The sequence below is a fragment of the Dermacentor andersoni genome, chromosome 10 (genome assembly GCF_023375885.2).
Source record: "Dermacentor andersoni chromosome 10, qqDerAnde1_hic_scaffold, whole genome shotgun sequence".
NCBI classification, from domain to species: Eukaryota; Metazoa; Arthropoda; class Arachnida; order Ixodida; family Ixodidae; genus Dermacentor; species Dermacentor andersoni.
The window spans coordinates 79,968,017-79,989,199 of NC_092823.1; the positions used below are offsets into that span (position 1 = coordinate 79,968,017).

The 21,183-nt window shown below is 50.1% G+C and overlaps 1 protein-coding gene across 1 annotated transcript in view; it reads right to left on the reverse strand.

Moving 5' to 3' along the window:
* LOC126544123 (growth arrest-specific protein 2-like) overlaps positions 1 to 21,183 on the reverse strand; it is a 266,338-nt gene that overhangs the window by 76,947 nt on the left and 168,208 nt on the right. Inside the window, exon 4 of the mRNA XM_050191346.3 lies at positions 187 to 311. Coding sequence (XP_050047303.1) covers positions 187 to 311 — 125 coding nt within the window. The remainder of the gene's footprint in view (positions 1 to 186; positions 312 to 21,183) is intronic.

Consider the following 21,183-nt stretch of genomic DNA (forward strand, 5'->3'; position numbering starts at 1 on the left):
AAAGTGCCGAAGTAATTATGAGGCACGTCACAGTAAAAGAGGGCGGTAAGGAGGGGGGGGGGGGGCATATTATTTTCGATCATCTGGGGTTTCATAAACGAGCACGTAAATCGAAGTACGCATGCGCGTTTGCATTTCGCCTCTATCGTGTAGAAGGCCGCAGTCCAATACAAATCGCGTACTGACCTTGGAGGAGCCGCTCAGGTGGCAACAATGTTCCGCCCTGGCCTGGATCAGCTTGGCTAACCGACAGACGACTACACCATTGTCCAGTTTGTCCAGGAAGTTCTCTGCCGTGATGTCTTCAACGTCTGCGAGAGAGAGAAGAACATAAAATATGCCGGGTCAGTCGATTCAGACAGGCTATAGTGTAACAACGAAAGGTGTAACGAACCCTGGTCACGTTTAAGCTATATGTCTCTAACCTGCAACGAACGCACGGGACCAACAAACGGGGAAGCTCGACAGGACTATTTCTTGCTGTAGGCTACTTGCTTCAGATGGAACTAGGACGAATAGCATGCACTCACGAAACCACAGCGTGGATAAGAGAGGACATGTTCTTGGCTTGCCGTGGTTGTCAATTCCAGCTAAGTTACGTTTCCACACTTTGGGTCATGCACACGCTGACATCACACAGTGACCCGAAAAAGCACAAACGCGAGCCCGTGATATACAGTACAGGGTTACAAAACGCAGAAAGATAACGTGGCATGTTGCGGGCTGACGTGATTCCCAGTGGTCTGTAGCAACTGTAAACGCATACTACCGTAAATTGTCTAAACTTTGAAAAACAGTGAACCGAAACGCAAGGATGTGCCTCAACGATCACAAAGCACGTTTCACTTTAGTTTTGCGAATGCTGTGTTTCCCCTCTATTCATGGAGTGGAAAAAGTATGTTCGTTAAAAGGAAAGTTGTTGAGATCCTTCTTTAGCGGGGCATAAGCACAACCTAAAAAGGCACGAGCAACACAATTTGCGCTGTCACATACAAAGCAAACAGAGTGCAGGTAGGTTTAGTCGACCGGTACGTTCTCCGGCTGGCTATTCTGTACAGGCGAAAAAAAAAAGGGGGGGGGGAGAGGGGGTATCACAGTGCAATGCAAAGTGTAAATTCTGTTGTACGAAAATTGATTTGTTCCAAAGGAGACATAATAGGCGACATGGGAAATTACACGCTGATGGCATAGACAGCTTGCCTCAGTAGTTAGTGTATGAGCACCCCTTTAATCCTTAAAAAAGAATATGGGGTTTTAAGTGCCAAAACCACTTTCTGGTTATGAGGCACGCCGTAGTGGCGGACTCCGGAAATTGCGACCACCTGGGGTTCTTAAGGTGCACCTAAATCTAAGTACACGGGTGTTTTTGCATTTCGGCCCCATAGTAATGCGGCCGCCGTGGCTGGGATGCGATCCCGCGACCTAGTGCTCAGCAGCCCAACGCCATAGCACCCCTTCTACATTTCGCGACAAGAAAAGGAAATGCATTTCGTCGAACAATGCCCGCACCCTGTGCTTGCTCTTCTCGACAATAAACCTGCGCTGTCCGAGAAACAACAACCGCAAGGTGGCGGTCAACGGTTCGCGCGCGTCTCGTTTCCGTCGAGTCGCACGTACGTACAGTCACCCACAAAAGTTTACGGGGCACGGGTTTCTCGACAAATGCGGATTTCTGCGCTGTTAAGGCGCAGCTCTTTCTAATATAATGGGTCACAGTGCAGTTCGCAAGGACTACTACGGATCAAAGCTTTTAATTAAAGGCTACGTGCGCAGGCTTCGCGGAAATCTGGCTTTTTCGCAAATCCCGCGTCTCGCAAACTTGTGCGGGTGACTGTACACACAACACCCCAGCCAGGAGGGGCCCACTTACGGAGGACATCGCGCAGCCAGCGGGCGGCTCGCCGTTTGTCCGCCTCGAAGTGTTCCACGTCGTCTTCGGCGTATGACTCGTCCACCGTACACCACCAACGCATGGCGACCGCGATCTCGGCGACAACGTTCTCTCCCGAAACTCAAGCAACGGACACACAAACTTCGTCGGGATATCGGAACACTTCCGGCACGGGCTACGGCAAGAGTTGACGACACTGTCGCTGGTGGAACCACGGTTAGGCCAAGAAGAGCGCAGGCGGGACTGTAAGGAAAGTGTTTCCGCAGCTGACGGTAATGTGGTTGTAAGCACACAGACCAAAAAGGAAAAAAAAAGAAAGGAAGAAAGAAAGAAGTTAACGCGAGTACCGCACGCTACAGCCGAGTCTGCGCACTTTGAAAATCGACATACGAATCGATCAGAAGCACTGCACCGAGCCGATCGATCAGAAGAACCAATCAGAGCACCGAGCAACGAGAACTGATTAAAAAAAAAAAAGTAATAATGGATCTGTAAGAGTCACCAGTGAGCGCTGGTTGGTGAAAGCAATTAGGCGAACGAATTCAGGTGAACAAGAGAGACGAACGGCACCAGTCCGGCTATATCGGAGTTCAACTGGCGCCGAAGTTTACGGAAGATTAGAAGTGAACGCTGTACGAAAAGGGAACGTCGCAGGCAGGAAGGGGAAGAGCGCATTTTCTCCGTTGCTGCGCGGTTTGTCGGCCGTTGCACAAAAACGTCAAAGCGCGTTTTGCACGCCAAATCTGCCTGCATGCGGTACGGAACATGTCGGGCGAATAAGTGCGAAATGAGCAAACGTACACAAGATAATGAAGGGCAGGATACCATTAATCACTAAGGGACAATTAGTAAATATTGGCCCACAGGACTGAGAGAAAGAAAATAATACATAAATAAGTGAATTAAGTGAACGCCTGCGAACGAAAGCAGAAGACTCCTCCAAAGTGAGTGGGCGTCAATGACTGAACGCGTATCAGTGAACACTAACGATGAAATGCGGCAATGTGGTCCATCGGGAGACATAGGACTCATATGCGGTGCAGATAACAGAAAGAAGCTTCTTCCAAAACTAGTACACCCAATGCATGCGGGATTAAAAGATCACCTTTGCCGTCGTTACCAGTCGAACGGTCGTAAATTAGAATACAAATCAACGCATCGCAAGGACGTTCCTGTATTTGTACTGCAAGATATATGCGACACTACACATGCGTCCACAAGCAATCAAAGTAGCGTTCAAAGTGTTTTCCGTGTCGAGCGTGCGACGAGTAACGACGTAAGCGATCGGGGCTCCCCCCCATTAAAAGGTTCCGCAACACAGCCCACCGACGACCAAAACAATAATAACAAACTAAGAATGCCAGCACAGCTTCCACGGCATCCCAGGGGAACCGCTACTGGAACCGTTCCCCTGTCAGCATAAATCATAACTGCGAATCGCAGTAAGACATCGCACGTCATCCAAGACCTACGAGACAACGGAGGCTCTGTGCCTCCGCACTGAATGCGTCCCGTTGAAGTACGACGACGGAGCGCGGTTGTCACATCACGTGGGAAAGACCGACGTGGAGGGGATGCGGGTTGAAGGGAGATGGCGACGCCAGAACCATATCGGGTTGATCTGAGAGCAAGACGGTCATCTCATGATGCACTGAAGATGGAAGACGGCGCTATTATTACGACTGCACTCGTACGCAAAAGAACGCGGAAGGCCCCGCGAGACAGCTGTGGAAACGCGTGCTTCTCACGGGCCTCTCTCTATGCAGTCGGCAAAAAGGGAAATATCATTAGATGAAAATAAAGAGACAGAAGAGAAACGAAAACGAGGAGACGGACAGTTTAAGAAATCGGCATCGTTCTCACGGACATCGACACCTAAATAAAAGCCGCTCCGATGTCACCGCGACCTCGGCGGTCTTCGAATAGAGCTTTTGGGTAAGCTCAAGGAGCGGCCGTGCTTTCAGATAGAACGCTGTGCGGGCGTGTCAGAGCTTATCGGGAAGAGGAGAACGTGGCACATGCTCCCGTATACGCAGGCTGCAGCCGAAACCGCGGCGTTGGAAGCGGGGCAAGAGGCACGGTCAATACACTCGCTTAGCTAATGATAGAATGTTTGTACCGTCCGCACGGTTCGTATAACCGGCACAGCGTTGCGGAAGCCTACAGGGGCGCCATAACGTAAAACTATTCCAAACTTTTCTATTCCATTTCTGCTATCAGCCCTCTGTGATTGGTCAAAAACCTTTTTGGACCACCCCCCCTTCACCTGTCTGTCACGCGACGTCACGAAAACCGCGATACCTCCCCATCTGATATGATGTGTACACACTGATTATGCGTGATTTGATCGAAAAAAGAAAAAGAGTTATTTCTGATTCGACGCCTTTTCGCCATTAGCCACCGGCTATTGGTCAAAAGTTTTCGGGCTGCACCCACTCCACCTGCCTGTCACGCGACGTCACAAAACCGCGAGAACTCACCGCGTCAAAGTGACGTGTACGCATTAAAGATGCATTAATATGGCGAAGAAAACTGAATTTTCTTCTGGATAGCCGCAGGCTGCTCCGTTCCGAAAGGAATAAAAGATGGCTGCCGCCGATAGCTCAGGCGCTGGCTACTTGCACCTGCCGGAGAGCATGGGTTTATTTGCGTATAATAAAACTTTGTGCGTGGCCGCGTAACGTTTTAGAGCACTTTTGGCACGTTTACTATCTCATTCGGCCAACTCTTCTCTGCTGAGGATCCGGTGCTTCCGTTGCATGCCGCCGCGATTTTCGACCAGCCACCGCGAGCTAAGTAAGGAAAGCGGACCAATCGCAGACGCCGGCACCACCTTCTTCATCTGGTTATCGCTTTTCAGAGCACTGGCTCTGCCCCATCGAATCCCTCTGCACTTCAGCATTCTCCTCGCCTCTTGTCAGCCAATTAGATACGACAAGCCGCTGGGTGTAGGCAATGTTATTCGTTTTTCAAGCAAACAAAAGTGACCTCCTATGAACGAGGACAGCGCTTGATTGGTCTATTCAGACAAACCTGCGGGTGACAGCCCGGTGCTTGCGTCAGTGGTTACGCAAATTCGACGTCAGGAGATAGGAATCAAAACATATTGGAATAGTTTTACGTTATAGGGCCCCTGGACGATGCGAGTTTAATCGATGCCGGAACAACCAAGCTGCTTGGACAGGCCGTACGATTTGCGACGGCCCGCGCGCTGATAACGCAGACCAGTGACATCGGCCAATACGGGGTCATTCATTCTTACGAGCCAACGGCGAGAGAGGAGGCACGAAGGCGGTGAACGGCCGGGAGGAAGGGACAGTTCCAGTGGCGTTGGAGTAACAAGAAGTCGCGTTCCTTTGCCTAATTTGTATGAATGGTGCCAATAAATCAGTGTGTGGAAGGTAGACAGAGAAGAAGCTGATAAGCGGTAAAGTACGTAGCCATGCAGAAGAGGGAGACAACCTTGCGGAATGGCGGTATAGCGGGGGATAAGCGCGATAAATAGGAGAAATAATATGCCAGCCCTACTGCACGAAACGTTCTCCAAGAAAAGTAAGACAGCATATTGCAAAACGTACAAGGACTGTTCCCGTAAGCCTTAGGAGACGCGCGTTAAAAAAGAAAAAAAAAATCAAACATCGCCGACCCAATCTCTCGATTGGCTGCTGCCATGTCAAAGTCCAACAATAGCGCACGGTTTGAGCGAGACGGAACAATAGCCAAAAACGCGCAGCCTGAACCAGCGCTATAATACGCCATTTCCCGCAGCTGGGGTAAACGCCTCGCAAAACGCACCGCAACGCCCTCGAACACAAACCCGCACCCCTGCACGGACTCCCTCCCCGCGAAATAACCTCTGCACTCAAGCAGCATCGCACGGCACTGCATAGGAATCTATTCTCGGAAGGCACCTACGCGAGAGCCAAGAGCAAGGACCGTTAGGGCGGGAAAAGAAAGCAAAAACATACACGAGGAAACTGCTGGTTCACAGCTGTTCCCGTCCTGTACGGACGCGAGATGTATCCCTCTTCCGCGTGTCGCCTGGGTGTCGGTTCGCGGGCAGGAACGCGAAACCCCGCGGGCGAGGACAGAGACGAACTGTCCCGAGGATCGCGAGAAGGATGGCGCCACGCAGAGAACTCGAGAGAACGCACGACGGAGGGGACGGGGAACGGAACCGAGAAGGAGATCGCCCGAGAGTACTACTTTTCGGCCGGGACGCCGAGTGTCGCCCACACTGATGAATGTTGGGCGTCCCGTGGCGAAAAAGAAATATTGACACGGGATCTCCGAGCGCTGCGACACCCGAGGCAGACCGCGCGCGCTCAGCATCGGCTGAACGAGTTTCTCGCTCCATCACATAGAGAGAGGGGGGAGGGGCTGGAGGCCTTGACGAACAAGCCTAGGTCAGGAACGTTTAGCTCTACTAAGGACAAACTGAAGAAGCTGATTTAATGTAAGCGCATGTTTCCGCAATCGCATCGATCGATCGATCGATCGAACGAACGATCGAACGAACGAACGAACGAACGAACGAACGAACGAACGAACGAACGAACGAACGAACGAACGAACGAACGAACGAACGAACGAACGAACGAACGAACGAACGAACGAACGAACGAACGAACGAACGAATAAATAAATAAATAAATAAATAAATAAATAAATAAATAAATAAATCGATAACGGGATAAGTTGGTTAGCGGGACGCTTGGAATAACCGTAAAAATTAAGACCGATGAGCAGCCTGCTACTTGCGTGATTTCGAGCGCGGCTCATTAAATTCAGACGTACTGCCTTGGGCGTTTACGGATGCATACTGTATAAATTACACTTGCCATATACGTCGCACTTATGTCTCCGAACTTTTTATACCGCTTCCCTACACACTCTTCTCAATGCCTTCGAACCGTCTAGGCGCGGGATTTTAATTCCAACCCTGCCGCAAATCATCGCACCTAGAATACGACGGGATATATCACTCGAATAGAACGCCGACGCTTATGTACCGAGTATCAGCGACCATCCGCCTAAAGAAGGAGTCGGTAAATATAGCGGCGAGTGGTTGGTCTCTACCGACCCAAACTGTATTCCGCCATTTGGCAGCGGGTTGTTTTAATGAAGCAGTGCTATTTGCGGCATTGAAGAGAACAGCTCCACCTTTGCCTCAATAGCTAACACTCGCGGGGCGCAGAAAGACGCGTTAACGAAGGAACTCTTGCTTGTATCAAATGCCCCTCGACAAACCCGCAACAGCTACGCGAAGAAACGAAGACGCCGGTGATACAGCTGCTCAGTCCTGTTTCAGAAGCGATCCGGCAGTTAATTTAGGAAGCGTCACTGGGATGCTCTCTGGCTAAAAGAAAAAAGAAAACGAGGAAGAAAAATAGATTCCTCTTCCGCTGCATGCGGCTGTCTCCGTCTCCCACAAAGTTAAATATGGGGCACGCGTATAGAGCCCGCCGCACCCCGCGTGCTCAAGAATACGGGACAGACTACGCTCGACACGACTGTTTGACAAGAGCGAGTGAATGGGAGAAGTCCGAGCGCAAACGATTCATACTCCACACGAACAAGAAGATTGAGCGAAATACTTGCCCGCAAGAATCTTAAACGACGAGATTGATTGATTGATCGACTGATTGAACGATCGATCGCTCGAGCTTCATGTACCAAGGAAACACGAGGTCACTGAAGGGAGCCGTATAGCGGGTGATCAGATTGCGCCTTTTAACATCTTGATACTGCGCATGCGTTAGGAGGAATGTTGTAGTGTCGAAGGCTCCGGATTAACTTTGACTGCCTGGGTTTATTCAGCGTGCACATAAATCGGTGTAACCCGGCGGTTCTCACATTTCGAACCTATCGGAGCGCGGCGGCCGAGGCTGGGAATCGTACCTTCAACCTCGTTCTTAGCAGTGCAACGTCACTGACACTGAGCAACCGCGGGGGTTCGGGACGGTCCAACGACGTCAGAATGTATCGGATGGCACGCAGCCAAAGCCTCCTCGTTGGCCTGGTGCGATTAAAACGGTGTACACTCCATTTCACAGCAGTGAGTGAATGCGGGGAGTGCTCGGCCACAGTGCGATTTATATGTCCACGCCGCAGTTTTATTACGAGCAAGCGATAGTGACACGCCATCGTGTTACTGTCGGCCAATTTGCATGTCACGTCAGAATCCGGCTTTCTCTCGTTCATGGGTTCCCGTCCCGATTGAGCAGCTCAAGTGGAATCGGTATGTCGAGGAATCGCTGCAGCTGACAACAAGAGGCCATCAAAAGTCAACACATTTGATGGGGAACAAGTATATCGACGCAAAGTAAACAATTAAAGGTCAGCTCATCAACTGGTGATTCCGTGCGTTGTCCCTCATTTCGGAGACGTTGTCTGTACAGACAAAGCGCTTCGTTTTTACAGGAGATGTTCGGTAGTCAGACATGTTTGAGTTTCTTGACCATAGGCTATGTATACGATCTACAGATGGAATATACCATGCAGGAAGAGGTCTCTCAGTAAGAAAACACTGACAGGCACCTCTCGTTTCATTATGCGTAACAGAAAATTAAAACATAAGCAAATTGCAAATCATGCAACTTACGTCTGCCGATGTGCAGATAAAACAACTCTCCTGGAGTGTTACATGCAAAAAAAAAAAAAAAAGGCCGCGCCATTACGAGGTACGCCGTAGTGGGGAGGAGTGCGGATTAATTTTGACCCCCCCTGCAGTTCCTAAACGTGCAACTAAATCTAAGTACACGAGCATTTCGCAGCCATAGAAATGCGCCGCTCAAAGCCACGAATGGCACTCTACAACACCGAGCTCGGTAGCGCCATGCATATAGCCACTGGGGTATAACGCGCGGCGAGCGACATTTCCTACAAAAATCGCTTTCGCAGCACAGTCACGAACGCAACGAGGTGCTCGGGTACTTCGAAATCATCCGCCACACAGGTCGCTTCGTTTTAAAGGTCACGCATCGCACGCCTCACAACAGAACCGGGACGGAATTATTCCTTCCTCATACATGCAGGTCGTTTCGTTGTACAGGGGCGTTCGTTGTAGATGCGCTCGACTGTACAAATTACTTCTACATATGAGTAACGAGATTTCAGCGACCCTGCAAGCTTGGGAAAACATTGCGGAAGCGCACGTACAAGCGGCCGTAGAGATCGAAAAGGCGGGAGAGTGAAGCTGGAGCCCGCAGCCACGCGGAAACAAAACACCGGTTCTCCAACCTCTCATTTCCGCGATAGATATGCCGGCGATGTGCGCTCTCGAAAGACACGTACATAAAACGCGACCCGCGAATCTACGGCGCAGAACGAATCAATTTATCCACGCATTCGAGAAACGCCCACCAAGTACCATCGTTTCCCACAAATTTCGCCGCAATCTTTTAAACATGAGAGGAACGAAAATCTCGGTCAATGCACTGACATTCAATCCCCGGGAATCAGGGCGCGCGGGATGGAAGAACGCATGAGCGAAGCGACTTTCAGATAGCAACATCGCAATGTCAATTCAGATAACAATGCTCAGAACATCTTCTGGTTTTTCTGTTCTTCGGCCAAGCTGTAGCCGCGCCCGTACGATATTCAATAGACTTAAAGTATCCCCAGACGAAAATACTGACATAAGTTCGGGTAGATTGCACCGCGGGAATTGCGAATAGGCAGGTTACTATGAAACATGGCTTAGAACATAGAAAACACAAAGAAGAAAGAGGTGGGTGGCGACACCAGTATGAAAGTCACACACCAGCTATCCGTGACGTCATAAACCTAGGGGGGAAATTTGCTGACCGGTAGATAGCTGTTTATTAAAGCAAGGAAAGACTCGACGTATGAGAAAATGTTCAAGGTCCGAACATGCGCAAAGAGTGGGCCAAAGTAGGTCTTGGCATGCATGATTAGAAATGTCAATAGTCGTGGACACTCAGTATAGGTGTTATGAGGTATATTGACGTTTAGGAACCATATGCGTGATCCTGCCTTGCACTGTACCGCCAGACGTAGACGCTTCCGCGATATTAAGCAAGAGGCGAAGCAAACAAGCTCGGTCTAGAAACTGTACACATCAATTTCTTCCCGGCCGCTTCGAGGGGGCGGTCATTGACAGCAATATCATAGCGCTAACAAAAAATTACACAACGCAGTGTTAACTGGCGGCAAAGACTTGACTGCCATGTACAGGCGATGGTTGTCGCGTATACGTGCGCGTTGCGTAATGCAATAACAATTTTTAATGGGCGCCCGCCGTGAAGAAACGAATCTGTACATGGCTGCTAGCTCTAAAACGTCCCTCATGTCACAAACACTTGGCCAGTGGCACATGACGGACAACTCTGGTAGTCACACCCTGCGTAGCCTTCACCGCTAAATATAAATCCCGGACGTTATCACGCCGCCGATGTTCGAAATTCGCGCGAAAGCGTATTACCAGCCGAGCTTTATGCGCGTTATATATGCTACCGCTTTACATGTCGGCCCCGGTGGATGATAGTCGGACCTACCAATAACAAACTCGCATTCCCTCGAAGCGAATCTTTTGAGAAGTATCCGATACTTTTTTTTTACAAAAGCACACGCAATAAATCTGCGCGAAGAAACTGGCAGTTCGGGCCGTTCGGGTCGCACAACTTCAGACTTGTTCGGAAACATGTATATCCTTGCTTTTCGCTTACTTGGCATTCAGAAACCAGGAACAACAGCGTCAATTGATATTGTAAGCAATACTGCATTGCGAACTGGTGGGGGGGGGGGGGGGGGGGTATACTGTAAGAATCAACCGAGTGCACTGTCCATTTCGGCCGCTGCTGATTGGATGCAGCTGTATGAGAGAGGAGGAGACGAGCGGCCCTAGCCAATCAGCAGAGGCCGAAATGGACAGTCCACTAGCTGGAGTCTTACAAAATACCCCCCCCCCCCCGCCCCCCAGGATAGAACACTCTGGTATAGATAAGCTCTTCAATGATTGCGCAGTTAAGTAGGCTAAAGATAGGTTCCAATGAATTCGTTGATTGGAGAAAGTACATACGTATGTTCGCTTCGACAACGTTTCAACGCGCTGACACAATCTCACATTCTGAGTTGCGTGCAAAGTAAGGAGTTCTTCACTGTAGACGCTACCACATGCGGCTGTGCATTTTCGGTTTGTTGATGTGGAGCGTCGACCATGCTTTAAGCTTACTTAGTTGAAGCAGACATTTAGTAATATCAGCGTTCGTTATTTCGAGGTTCGACTGCATTTGATTTCGGTATCAAAAGAACATGCCGATGGGCGGTTCGATGAAGTCCGTGCCTATACATAAGGAGTTTCGACAGGTGCATCTCGGTATTCCAAGAAAAAAAAGAAAACCGCACGTGTCCTCAGTTCAAGAACGAAAAATAACCTTGCAATTTGCAGCGTGTGGTCGACGAAATCAGATTGCAATAGGCGATGTTCTGCAATGATTCAGCCCAAGACGCAATTCGAGTGCAGCAGGCTCGCTGCAGATATGAGCTATGAATATTTCACAAAGCAGCGCTAAGACGGGCGGTTACTGTGTTTAAATCTGTGCTCACGAAGCACATAGGCGCCGAAAAGTGGGCCATAAATAAATTGCACATTCATTTTGCAGCCCGAACAAAATACTACGCGTTCAAAGGCCACTAGCAACACGTTCCCTCGTGGTGCCCAAATAGCAGCGATGCGTTAGACATTACAGACGTTTCGAAATCACGTCGCTAATCAAAGAACATCGCCGCTGGACAGGCCGCCGCACTAAACAAGCTGGAAAGAAAAAAGAACACCTAAGCTGCCCTCGAAACATGCAAGCTTGCTAGAAAACGCGACGCTCAAAATGCGGGCCGCCGAACACTCCGATCCAAATGCCGCTGACGGACACGACACGACAAGAAATCGCGCCCTTTCAGGACGACAGGAGCCACAACGACAACACAACTCACAGCTGCTGATATTCCAGGGCTGTCGGCTTATCCAACAACGCCAGAGAACAATCGCCATAACACGCGCACAAGCGCGCACACACACACACTGGAAGATGCGGCGAAAACACACAAGCGGCCTTACAAGAAGGGTCGGGTTACGAGAGTCGCGTCAAGCCGCACAATCGCGGCGATGACGTAACCGGCGCAAAATCCGACACGGAAAAGTGACGACGAGGGGGGACCGCGGTCGTGACGGCTCGTACCGACAACGTCGACGCGCCAACGACGCGCTTCGGCAACTGAACTGAGGAAGACGGCAACGCATCGCGCCCGCTTTGGGCAGAGCCCGCTGTACGGAGCGGTTAACGCACGCCCAAGCACTGGAACGTGCAAACATCAAGAGAGTCCGGGCAAAAACAAGCAGAAACCAGCCGGCGAAATCAGTGCAACCAAGGCGGCATCGGGGGGGCGGCGTCTTCCTGGCTCGCTCTGCTTCGGTGTCGGCGCGAGGGCGACCAACGCAGAATGATAAAGCGGACGACCCCGCCGCCGAGCACCGCCAACGTGCAAAGGGGTAGTAGGTGAACTCCCACCGCGGGCCCAGCAGAGAGAGAGTTGACGCTTCGCGGTTTGTCCTTGCGCAAAACTCTTGTGTGTGTGCGCCCGCGTCGACTAGCCCGCTGTGACTGACACGCGCATACATATACGAGTCAACGCTCGGGAAACACGAAGCAAGGTTCGTGTTGGCGACGACAGTAAAAGGGAGGCCGGTATAGGGGGGCGTTAATTATCCCTTTGCGGTCGAGAAAGGCCTTCGTCGTGTCGGATGTTTGCGCGAGCCCTTTCGAGAGGGACCGTCGCAGCATGTAAGGAACACCGGAATATTTCTGCTACCGTACTCCATAATACTATAATAACCAGTTGCCTAGCAGTTCTAACATTTATTCTGTGTTTCCTCCTTTCTCCGTGTTGTTCATTCACTTCTTTTTACTGTCATAATCGTCATGTGCGCTATCAATGTTTACAGAGTTGAATTTTCACTATGGCATAACGTTTGCTACGTGCTCCCCTGGCCTGCTTAATTATGCACTGAACTCGTCCACTCATCTTTTTTTTTTTTAGCAAGTCGCCCCCCCCAAACCATTTGCCCCCCCCCCCCCCGCCCCCTCCGTAAACTGGCGATCATGCATGCCGATAATACATTGATTACGTACCACTCCCCTTCAACACACATACACATATACTCCGATGCCCATTTAAGACAAAGAAATGAAAACGATGGCGAACGAAAGCGAGATCAACACGAAACGGAAATAAAGGACGACCAACGCAAATTCAACATTTATGCAGTAGATTAAAAAAATATATAACAGAGCACGATATCAGCGGCTGCACGAGGCAGACTCCCCCTAGCCCACACGTCGGTGTCACCCCCTCCCACCCTTCTCGATCGCAACGCCGTCTCGCCTGCCCGAGCCACGATGCTCGAGAATCCGCTGCGTTAAGACACGAAGCAAACGGAGCCCACAGCACGCGCGCGCTCATTACAAGCACGGCGCTGCGGTGGCGATGCGCCTATCGCTCGGTCGCGGCTCGTAACGTAGTTTTGAGGTTTCGGAGGATGTGGGAAGCGAGCGACGTCGCCCCGCAGAACGCCACCGCCTCTCTTTTTCGTTCATTAGCTGCTGCGCTCTTCTCCTGCGCGGGCGCTCTGCTTTCTCTCGGCCGTACCCCTCTCGCCCTCTTTCACTCTCTCTCTCTCTCTCTCTCGGAGTGGAGCAGCTCCTCCACCACGATGAGGTCAACAGATGTTCTCCAGCGGCGAAGACGCCTCCGCCGTGGCGGCGGCTCGCCTTTTGTAAAGCAACGCCGGGCGAACGTATACCTGGCTAAGCCGGCGCCAGCCATTTCGTTTGGCGCGCGGGCTTTCGGGTTGCCGCGTTTAGCGCCACATTAGCCGCCGATATTCCGGACGATATCGTTTACTTTTGCATACCTCCAGAGGAAACGCAACACAAGAGGCGTGTGCGTGAAAATACCAGTTATATGTACGCAAAATACAACTACTTGTCTTAGAAGAAACGCACCATAGACAACTGAAAACTCAAGAAGTGATAATAAAGTACGGCAGACATTTCTGCACCACTGAAGCATAAAGTTAGTGTCAAAATTACAGGATTATAATGATTATTAAATCCCAGAGAAAGATACACGCACAGTCCGAATGTAATAGCACAGCTGAGCGGTGCCTCGGCGACAGCAAAACCGGGTTCGCTCGCAATTTTTCACGTGGCAGAGCGAACTCGGTTCTTCTGCTGCATTTTCCGGGCCTCCGTACACGATTCATGGGTCACCGTTTCCTCTTATTTCTACCGCAGTTAAGTTTCCCGCACGTTTCCGACTTACCCAAGCTTCCGCGAGTCGTAAGATTAGCATTCTTGGCGTGCCGCGAGTGCAATAATCGGCGATATACGCTAACTTCGCAATTTACGAATACAATTTAAAAAAAAAACGCTACGACAGCAAGAAAAGGTTAGCGAACGTTCTTACATTTCCGACCATCAGCCCTTTTACAAACGCAGAAGGCATCCTTACAAGCGCGTGCTTTCCAGGTAAATCGTCGATACAGAAGCGAAGGTATACCCGTGCTTACAACACTGACATTTGCGTCAAACAAGAAAAAGATAACGTGAGTTCGCCTCCGTGAGCATCTGAGTCTAGAGTCCCGGCCCGTTAATCGGAGCTTGTCTGAGTGAGTCTTGTGTACGTTCAAGCAAGTCTGAAGCGGATGCGTTTATAATTATATGAGTACTAATGCACAACCGCGCGATAATCTGACACTCCGAATCCACATTCTCCGAGACTTAGCGAGTCAGCAATTTCGTGAATCTTATTGAGCCCGAGTGATTACGAGGCGGTAATCAGGTGTGTCTGATCGAGAGTGCCTGAGCTTGATCTATGCTAAAGCGAGCGAGTTCGGCGGAGTCCGTGTTTAGGCGAGTCCGAGCGACAGAGCCTGGTTTGGTTTTCCCATCGGCGAGTGCAAGTCGGCCTGTAAGTCTCGGTGAGAGTTTAATACGCCGACCCATACCCTGCGCGACAAAGCCATTACCCTCAGCAAGCAGCGGCGAAGAACCAAAGGCGGCTTGTAGGCGAACAAAAGCGAAATCCCGTGGGCCAACTCGCACACCAACGCAGACTCGCACCGTCGCCTCGCCTCTGCGTCGAAAGAGAGGCCGCCGCGTGGTTCTGTTGCGTCGGCAACACACTCCCGCTCGCGTAAATGGAACACCCGGGAAAGAAAAGAAAAAAAAGAAGAACCCGCGCTGGCGGCGGCAATCTTTCTCGCCCTCATCACCAGCTGCCAAAGCTGTAGGCAAGAGCGGCTGCTCGTCTTTTTTTGCCTGCATTCAACCCGTCCGTGAAACGGGCGACGCGACAAGAGTCATGCCGCAGAAGCCGAAGGCGCTCACGCCTACATTTCTGGCAATATCATCTCGAGTAGAATTTGGCGCCATCGTCTGCGCTAGTTGCCCGTCAGCCGCTGTGCCGCAATGGGAAATTCTCAGGTACGTTTATTATGACCCCGTGCATCCATCCTCCTACACGCACTCAGTGCTTTCTTTCTCCCTTTCCTTTTTCTATTTCCCTTTCCCCACCCCCAGTGTAGGGTAGCAAACCAGGCGCTCGTCTGGTTGACCTCCCTGCCTTTCCTGTCCTTGCTCGCTCTCTCTCTCTCTCTCTGGGATACGGGTGGTTCGGCTCGTCTCCAGCATGGCTTATCCTAAAATATAGCCATAGTCGCGCTATAACAAGAACGCAATTCAGTGAACACTTCATTAAGTTCTCGCATAAGATATATTGAAGTAATGTTCACGCACGTACTGTACGACAAAAAATAAAAGAAGCAGGAACGAAGCAATGAACCATTCAGAATTACATAGAGTTCTCTACTAAAATTACTAGAGAGAAATATGGCCCTAGTGTCCAAGCGCGCCGTCATTACAGTGCTTCATCGAGCGTGGGAATACTGAGCAGGACATGCGGTTGCCTAAAATCCATCTGTTTTACTTGGGACATCTCCTTTTAATCTGACCTTGTGATTTCGCAATTATTATATGCCAACGATAAGCATCACTTACCGCAATTGCTACCATGGTATTGTGTCTATACCATTAAAAATAAAAACGTTAAACTATCTAAAAGAGTCTACGTCGCCTGCGTTTCCTTCGACTAACGCGCTACACTAGGCTCGCTACTTTCCGTTAAAAACGCTACGTCACGCTGATACGCGTGCCGGGCTCGCAGCGTTGATCAAAAGAAAAAAAAATCTATCAATATAGATGACGATTATTGTTGTTGGGGAAGATAATCCCTAAAGAGCTCAAATCTTTCCTAACAGTCCGAAAAAGCAGCATTACAGAGGCTGACATTGCACAGGCTCGAAGATTGTGATAGACGGAAGCCAGTTTGGTAGACGAATCTTCAATGTTCCCCGAGAAAAAGTGCCAGTCCTAAGCACCCACTTGCTGACATTCCAGTGCACAGTACGGCCCCGCCGCCTAACTTTTTCTTATCTATTGGAAGTGACCAATACGCACTAGGTACTAAAGTTTCCGCTCAGGCTTCCCGTGACGTCATGCATTTTTGGCAGTATTCCCTGAGGGGGGGGAGAGAGAGAGAGAGAAAACTTTATTTACGAGAGTTTTCGATAAGCGAAAAGACTTGCATTCTAAGGGACCGGACGACTCGACAAAGCAAGGGTTGAGAACTTTTTCAGCATGACAAAAGGCCCAATTTATGCGGAAATACTGCAACATTCCGTGACGTCACGCTGACGCAGCGGCGCTGCACTCTGAACGCGAATTGTCTGAAGAATTTACGAATATTGTCTCTGTTAGTAATAGTAACCGCCATTAGGTTCACGTTAATAGATGACACCAAGAATATTCGAGCCATCTCAACAGTAGCTACTAGTGTTCCCTTTCGCTGTCCTTTTATATTGCTGGAAATACACAGGCTCGAAAAACCGCAACACCAATGTGGCGCCATTTGACTATGGTGTAGAAGAGAATAAAAACGGCTGCATGCAAGGCAGTCGATCCGTTACGAGCACAACGTGCAAAGAGCACAGTACATTGATTCGCTGCACATTAATTATTTTCTCTTTCTTTCCTTCTTACGCTTTCTTCTTTCTTTCTTTTTTTTAACGCGAAAGCATATCAGAGGGAGAATTACCTACGAATAATCATTCATTCTGTTTTCCCGACAGTCATTTGCGAACTTATCGCTGTGTTGCAGGGAAACAACATGTACAGGGCAACCACAAAGTCAAGGTCAACCGTCCAGCACTTCGACCAGAACATCGTAGCAGCACACCAATGCTACTTTCAAGGCCCTAACAAGACAACGCCTCCAGCGATGCGGGCGTCCCACAACCGAACATCCCGTCTAAACAGACTCTCTGAAGGGCATAACGGTGCACGTTAAAACGACAGCACCTCGGCCTCCCAAACCCCCTACTTTACTTTCTTCATTTCGTCACGTCCACGAGCCAGAGGTTTCGCAAACCGTTCCGCAAAATTGTTCCTCCGTGCAAAGGTCCTACACCTCTCACCGCGGCGAGGAAAGACGAGTGTCAAGCAACGCCAGCCCAGAAACAGTGAAAAAAAAAAAAAAGGGAAAAGTAAACTGGTCCGCTTCGTAAAAAACGTACGCTGATCAGAGCGAATACGGAGCGAGCGAAAAAAGAAAAACCGTCTCGATGATGGCGGGCCTGCCACCTTTTCGCACCGAGAGGTGGCGCCAGTTTCACAAGCGCGAACGGATCGGCACGCACGTGAGATTTTAGCACCCCCCTCCCCCTCTCCCCAATAGGCGCCCCGCATCAATCACTCAACGCCGGCGCGCAAGCAGGGCACGATGTGCCGGCGGCCGGCCGCGAGAACTCTGCGCGCAGCACGAACACGGAAATTACGCCCTGTTTTGCCGCAGAACCGTGCCCCAACGGGAAGAACGCAAACGTGTGCCGCCAGCCGATTACTAGACCCAGCGGACGTAGAGAGAGGCTGCGGAACTCCGAATAAAGTGGCTTCAAAGAGGCGTCAATGTATCTTTTTCAGCTACGACAATGTTGCGATCGGCAACGGCTCTGCGAGTTTTGCCGACGCAAACTTATTGCCTGGGTTGCGCACAGACATCGTCAGAGCCTGCGTTGCGCGTGCTCTGAACTGTCTTTTCATTTCACAACACTTCTCGCTGAATCTGGAGCATATGCGAGGTTTACCTGCCTACCAGGTGCGTTCACGAGGCCGAAGTCGTAGCAAGCAATACTGTAGATGTACGAAGCCATAGGCAGTCCTCCACGCGAACTCAACATTACTAAAGGAGGCGGGCCTAGTGCTGAAGTGGGGACTGGCAACAACTGTATCGGGCCGCAAGAATAGCGCTGAGCACACATCGATCGAAAACTTGAGCCTGACAGTATACAGAGGGTGCTGAGTGTCCCCACTTCGATCAATCAGAAAATCTCGGTCACACACTGCTTCAAATGCCAAATACTGCTTGCTGCCTCTGGCTCTAGTGGTAGCTCCGCAAATATACCATGCTTGCGTGCCAATATTAGCGAAGCTGTTCTTGAAAAAATAAAGAAAAGGAAAACACAGTGCAAGCTACAATTTAAAGACCCACGCTGTTCGGTCGTCAGTGGTCTCACGACCGGACACAGTGAGCCTTATGACCTCATTTTGCAACGTGCTTTATAAATACTTCTTTTTTTTCGTAGGGCAGTTTGGCTAACTTTACCTAGGTGGGCCACATTATATACGTATGTTATTCGTTCGCCGAGTGCAAGGACATGCAAACGAGCTTATATAGCCTCTGCATCCTCACCGACCAAGCAATGCAAGAAAGAACACGTCTCCGTTCATCCTCATAAATAAAATTGGCTCCAACAAGAACCCTCAACATATAATGTCAGGTCAAACGCAAGTACACCTATCACTTCGTGGAATAGCGCATTATATACAACGGACTGTTTGGTTTGCTTCACGTTCTTTTATTCAGTCGTTGAGTAAGTGCCGTTGTGACACAACAGGTACAGAATACTTAAATACAGCTTTGCCTGTGTCGTACTTGGTGATGATGTTGATGACCTTGAAGTGTTTGACGCATGCTCACCCACGGGGATTGGCAAAGAGTCGGGCTTCTCTGTGCATGCATCTGGCACCGTCATCCTTCTCTTGACAAGCATCCCGCATCGCCTTCGTGGCATCGCTGTGTATAGACGTTTGACACGGTGCATCTCGCTAACTTGGGAGATTGCATATAGGCATAGCTTGTGAACAGCGTAGTGCACAAAAAAAATAAAAAGAAATATTGGATGCGATTGAAGTTGCCAACTTTGTGGCGGACAAGCATAAGAGATTGCACACGCGATTGCACGTCGCACAGTATAAAAATAAAGGAAACCGTGCGCATCGCCGCTAGTTGCGCGAGATTTACTACGCGTCACTATATGCACTAAAGCTTGCTGGAATGGCTCCAACATGTGCGTCTGTATTTGCATTTCTTTTCACTTGTTTCTCCCGTTTTGTAATAGTATGTCCAAGAGTGATTACTTCGCATTCCCCTTACTACTACAATAAAGCAGCATTCGGGAGTCTTGTAATATGATCGGCGACGACATGCGGCACAACACTTTCGCTCCGCCCTCAACGCGCGCAGTCATTGCAAACACACTTCAATGAGCATCTCTCCATGATGACATTGCTTTTTGCAGAGCATGTAGATGTCGCCAAATTGATTACCACGCACTTCAGCAAAATACTAACAGCTGATGATGTTGGTGAGGGAAACTTGAAGGTGTTGTGGATATCGAGAAGTCACATTACAGTGGGCAAGGCTGGGACGGTGATTGCAAGGGGTGAACGTTTATCGATATGGAACGGGCACGCGATAGAATGCAAAATATTTACACAGGCATCAAAACACTACGAGCCAGAAGTTACAACGATGCTACAAGTTTGGTCTTTCTTCTCTTAGCCGAATCTCCCCCGAATCCCCCTCCAACGGCCACGCACGTAACTAAAAGCATTCCCAACATCCTCCTCGCCCCATCGTTCGTCCAATCACACTGGCGTGCCCGAAGTGTGCACACAACGGGACTTGAAGGAGACATTATCCAGAGTTCCAATACGTCAAAGCCGCTGCCACAAATCCTTTGCAGTGCAACGGGTCTCTTGTCTCATAATCTCTCAGGACACACTTCGTCCCGTTCCCCCCCCCCCCCCCCCCAAAAAAAAAAAAAACAATTGCACGCCCCGTTGGGGCATCTGCTACGTTCGCGTAATGTCTCGGCATGGTGCGGTTCAGCGGCGAGGGATTGACTTTAAAGCCACGGCACTGCTTCCGGGAACCGACTGGCGGCAGCCCCGACTCACAGTTAACCCGCTTGCGCGCTCACCCTAAACCGCGGCTCCTCAACCCCCGGCGGCTGTCGCCGCCCTCTCGGTGTCGAACCACGCGTCTCTTTCGACCAAACCGCATGACCCTTGTATGTAGCCGCCCACACAAAAGACGCTGGACTCCACTCTAACCATCGTTAAACACGCAGACATCGCAGACACTGTGCGTGCTTAACGACGGTTAGCGCTTTCCTGAACGCCGTCGCAGTGAACGAGAACATCACTTAACTGGACTGCACCTCAGCCAGCGCATAATGACGCGTGCTCGCGTATACATTCCCGAGAATTGTGTGAACGTGTAAGAGCCGGTGCACGTGAGGCGATGTGAGTGCGAAAGTGCGCGCCTCAGTGTCGTCGAATAAGCGCACGCTATTGCGACTGCCGACGTGCATCCGAATAAACTATTAGCCACGGAGCATGACTCCCGCTTAATAAGGGAAGGTCCTGTAGCCAGAAAAAAAATATTCACTACGGACCACAAAAGCGCTTTTGCAAAACTGAATTCAACCCACGATCCCCCAAAAGAAAGTAAATCATAAAATTTTTATGATCCGGTTTAGAGATATATGAGGCACAAACAGCGCTCTACTGAAAGGAAAGAATTCGTGAGTGCTGCAAAAAATAGGACAGAGGGGGAGAAAAAGATAAAAGAACAAAAAGGACGAAACCCGAAACCCGCTTGCCTAAAACCTAAAGTAACGTTAACGTCTCATCAAACGAAAGTTGCGCCCGAGAAATTGTCAGTCTGCTCACGCGCCATTTTCCATCGAACACATCGCACAAAATCACTGCAGGGGTCTTCAAAGAGAAAACTGCCGCTCATCGCATTCAGCTGCGGCAAAGTGCCTTCGCGTCGAGTGCTAAAGCGCGGCACTTTACAACTGCACCTAC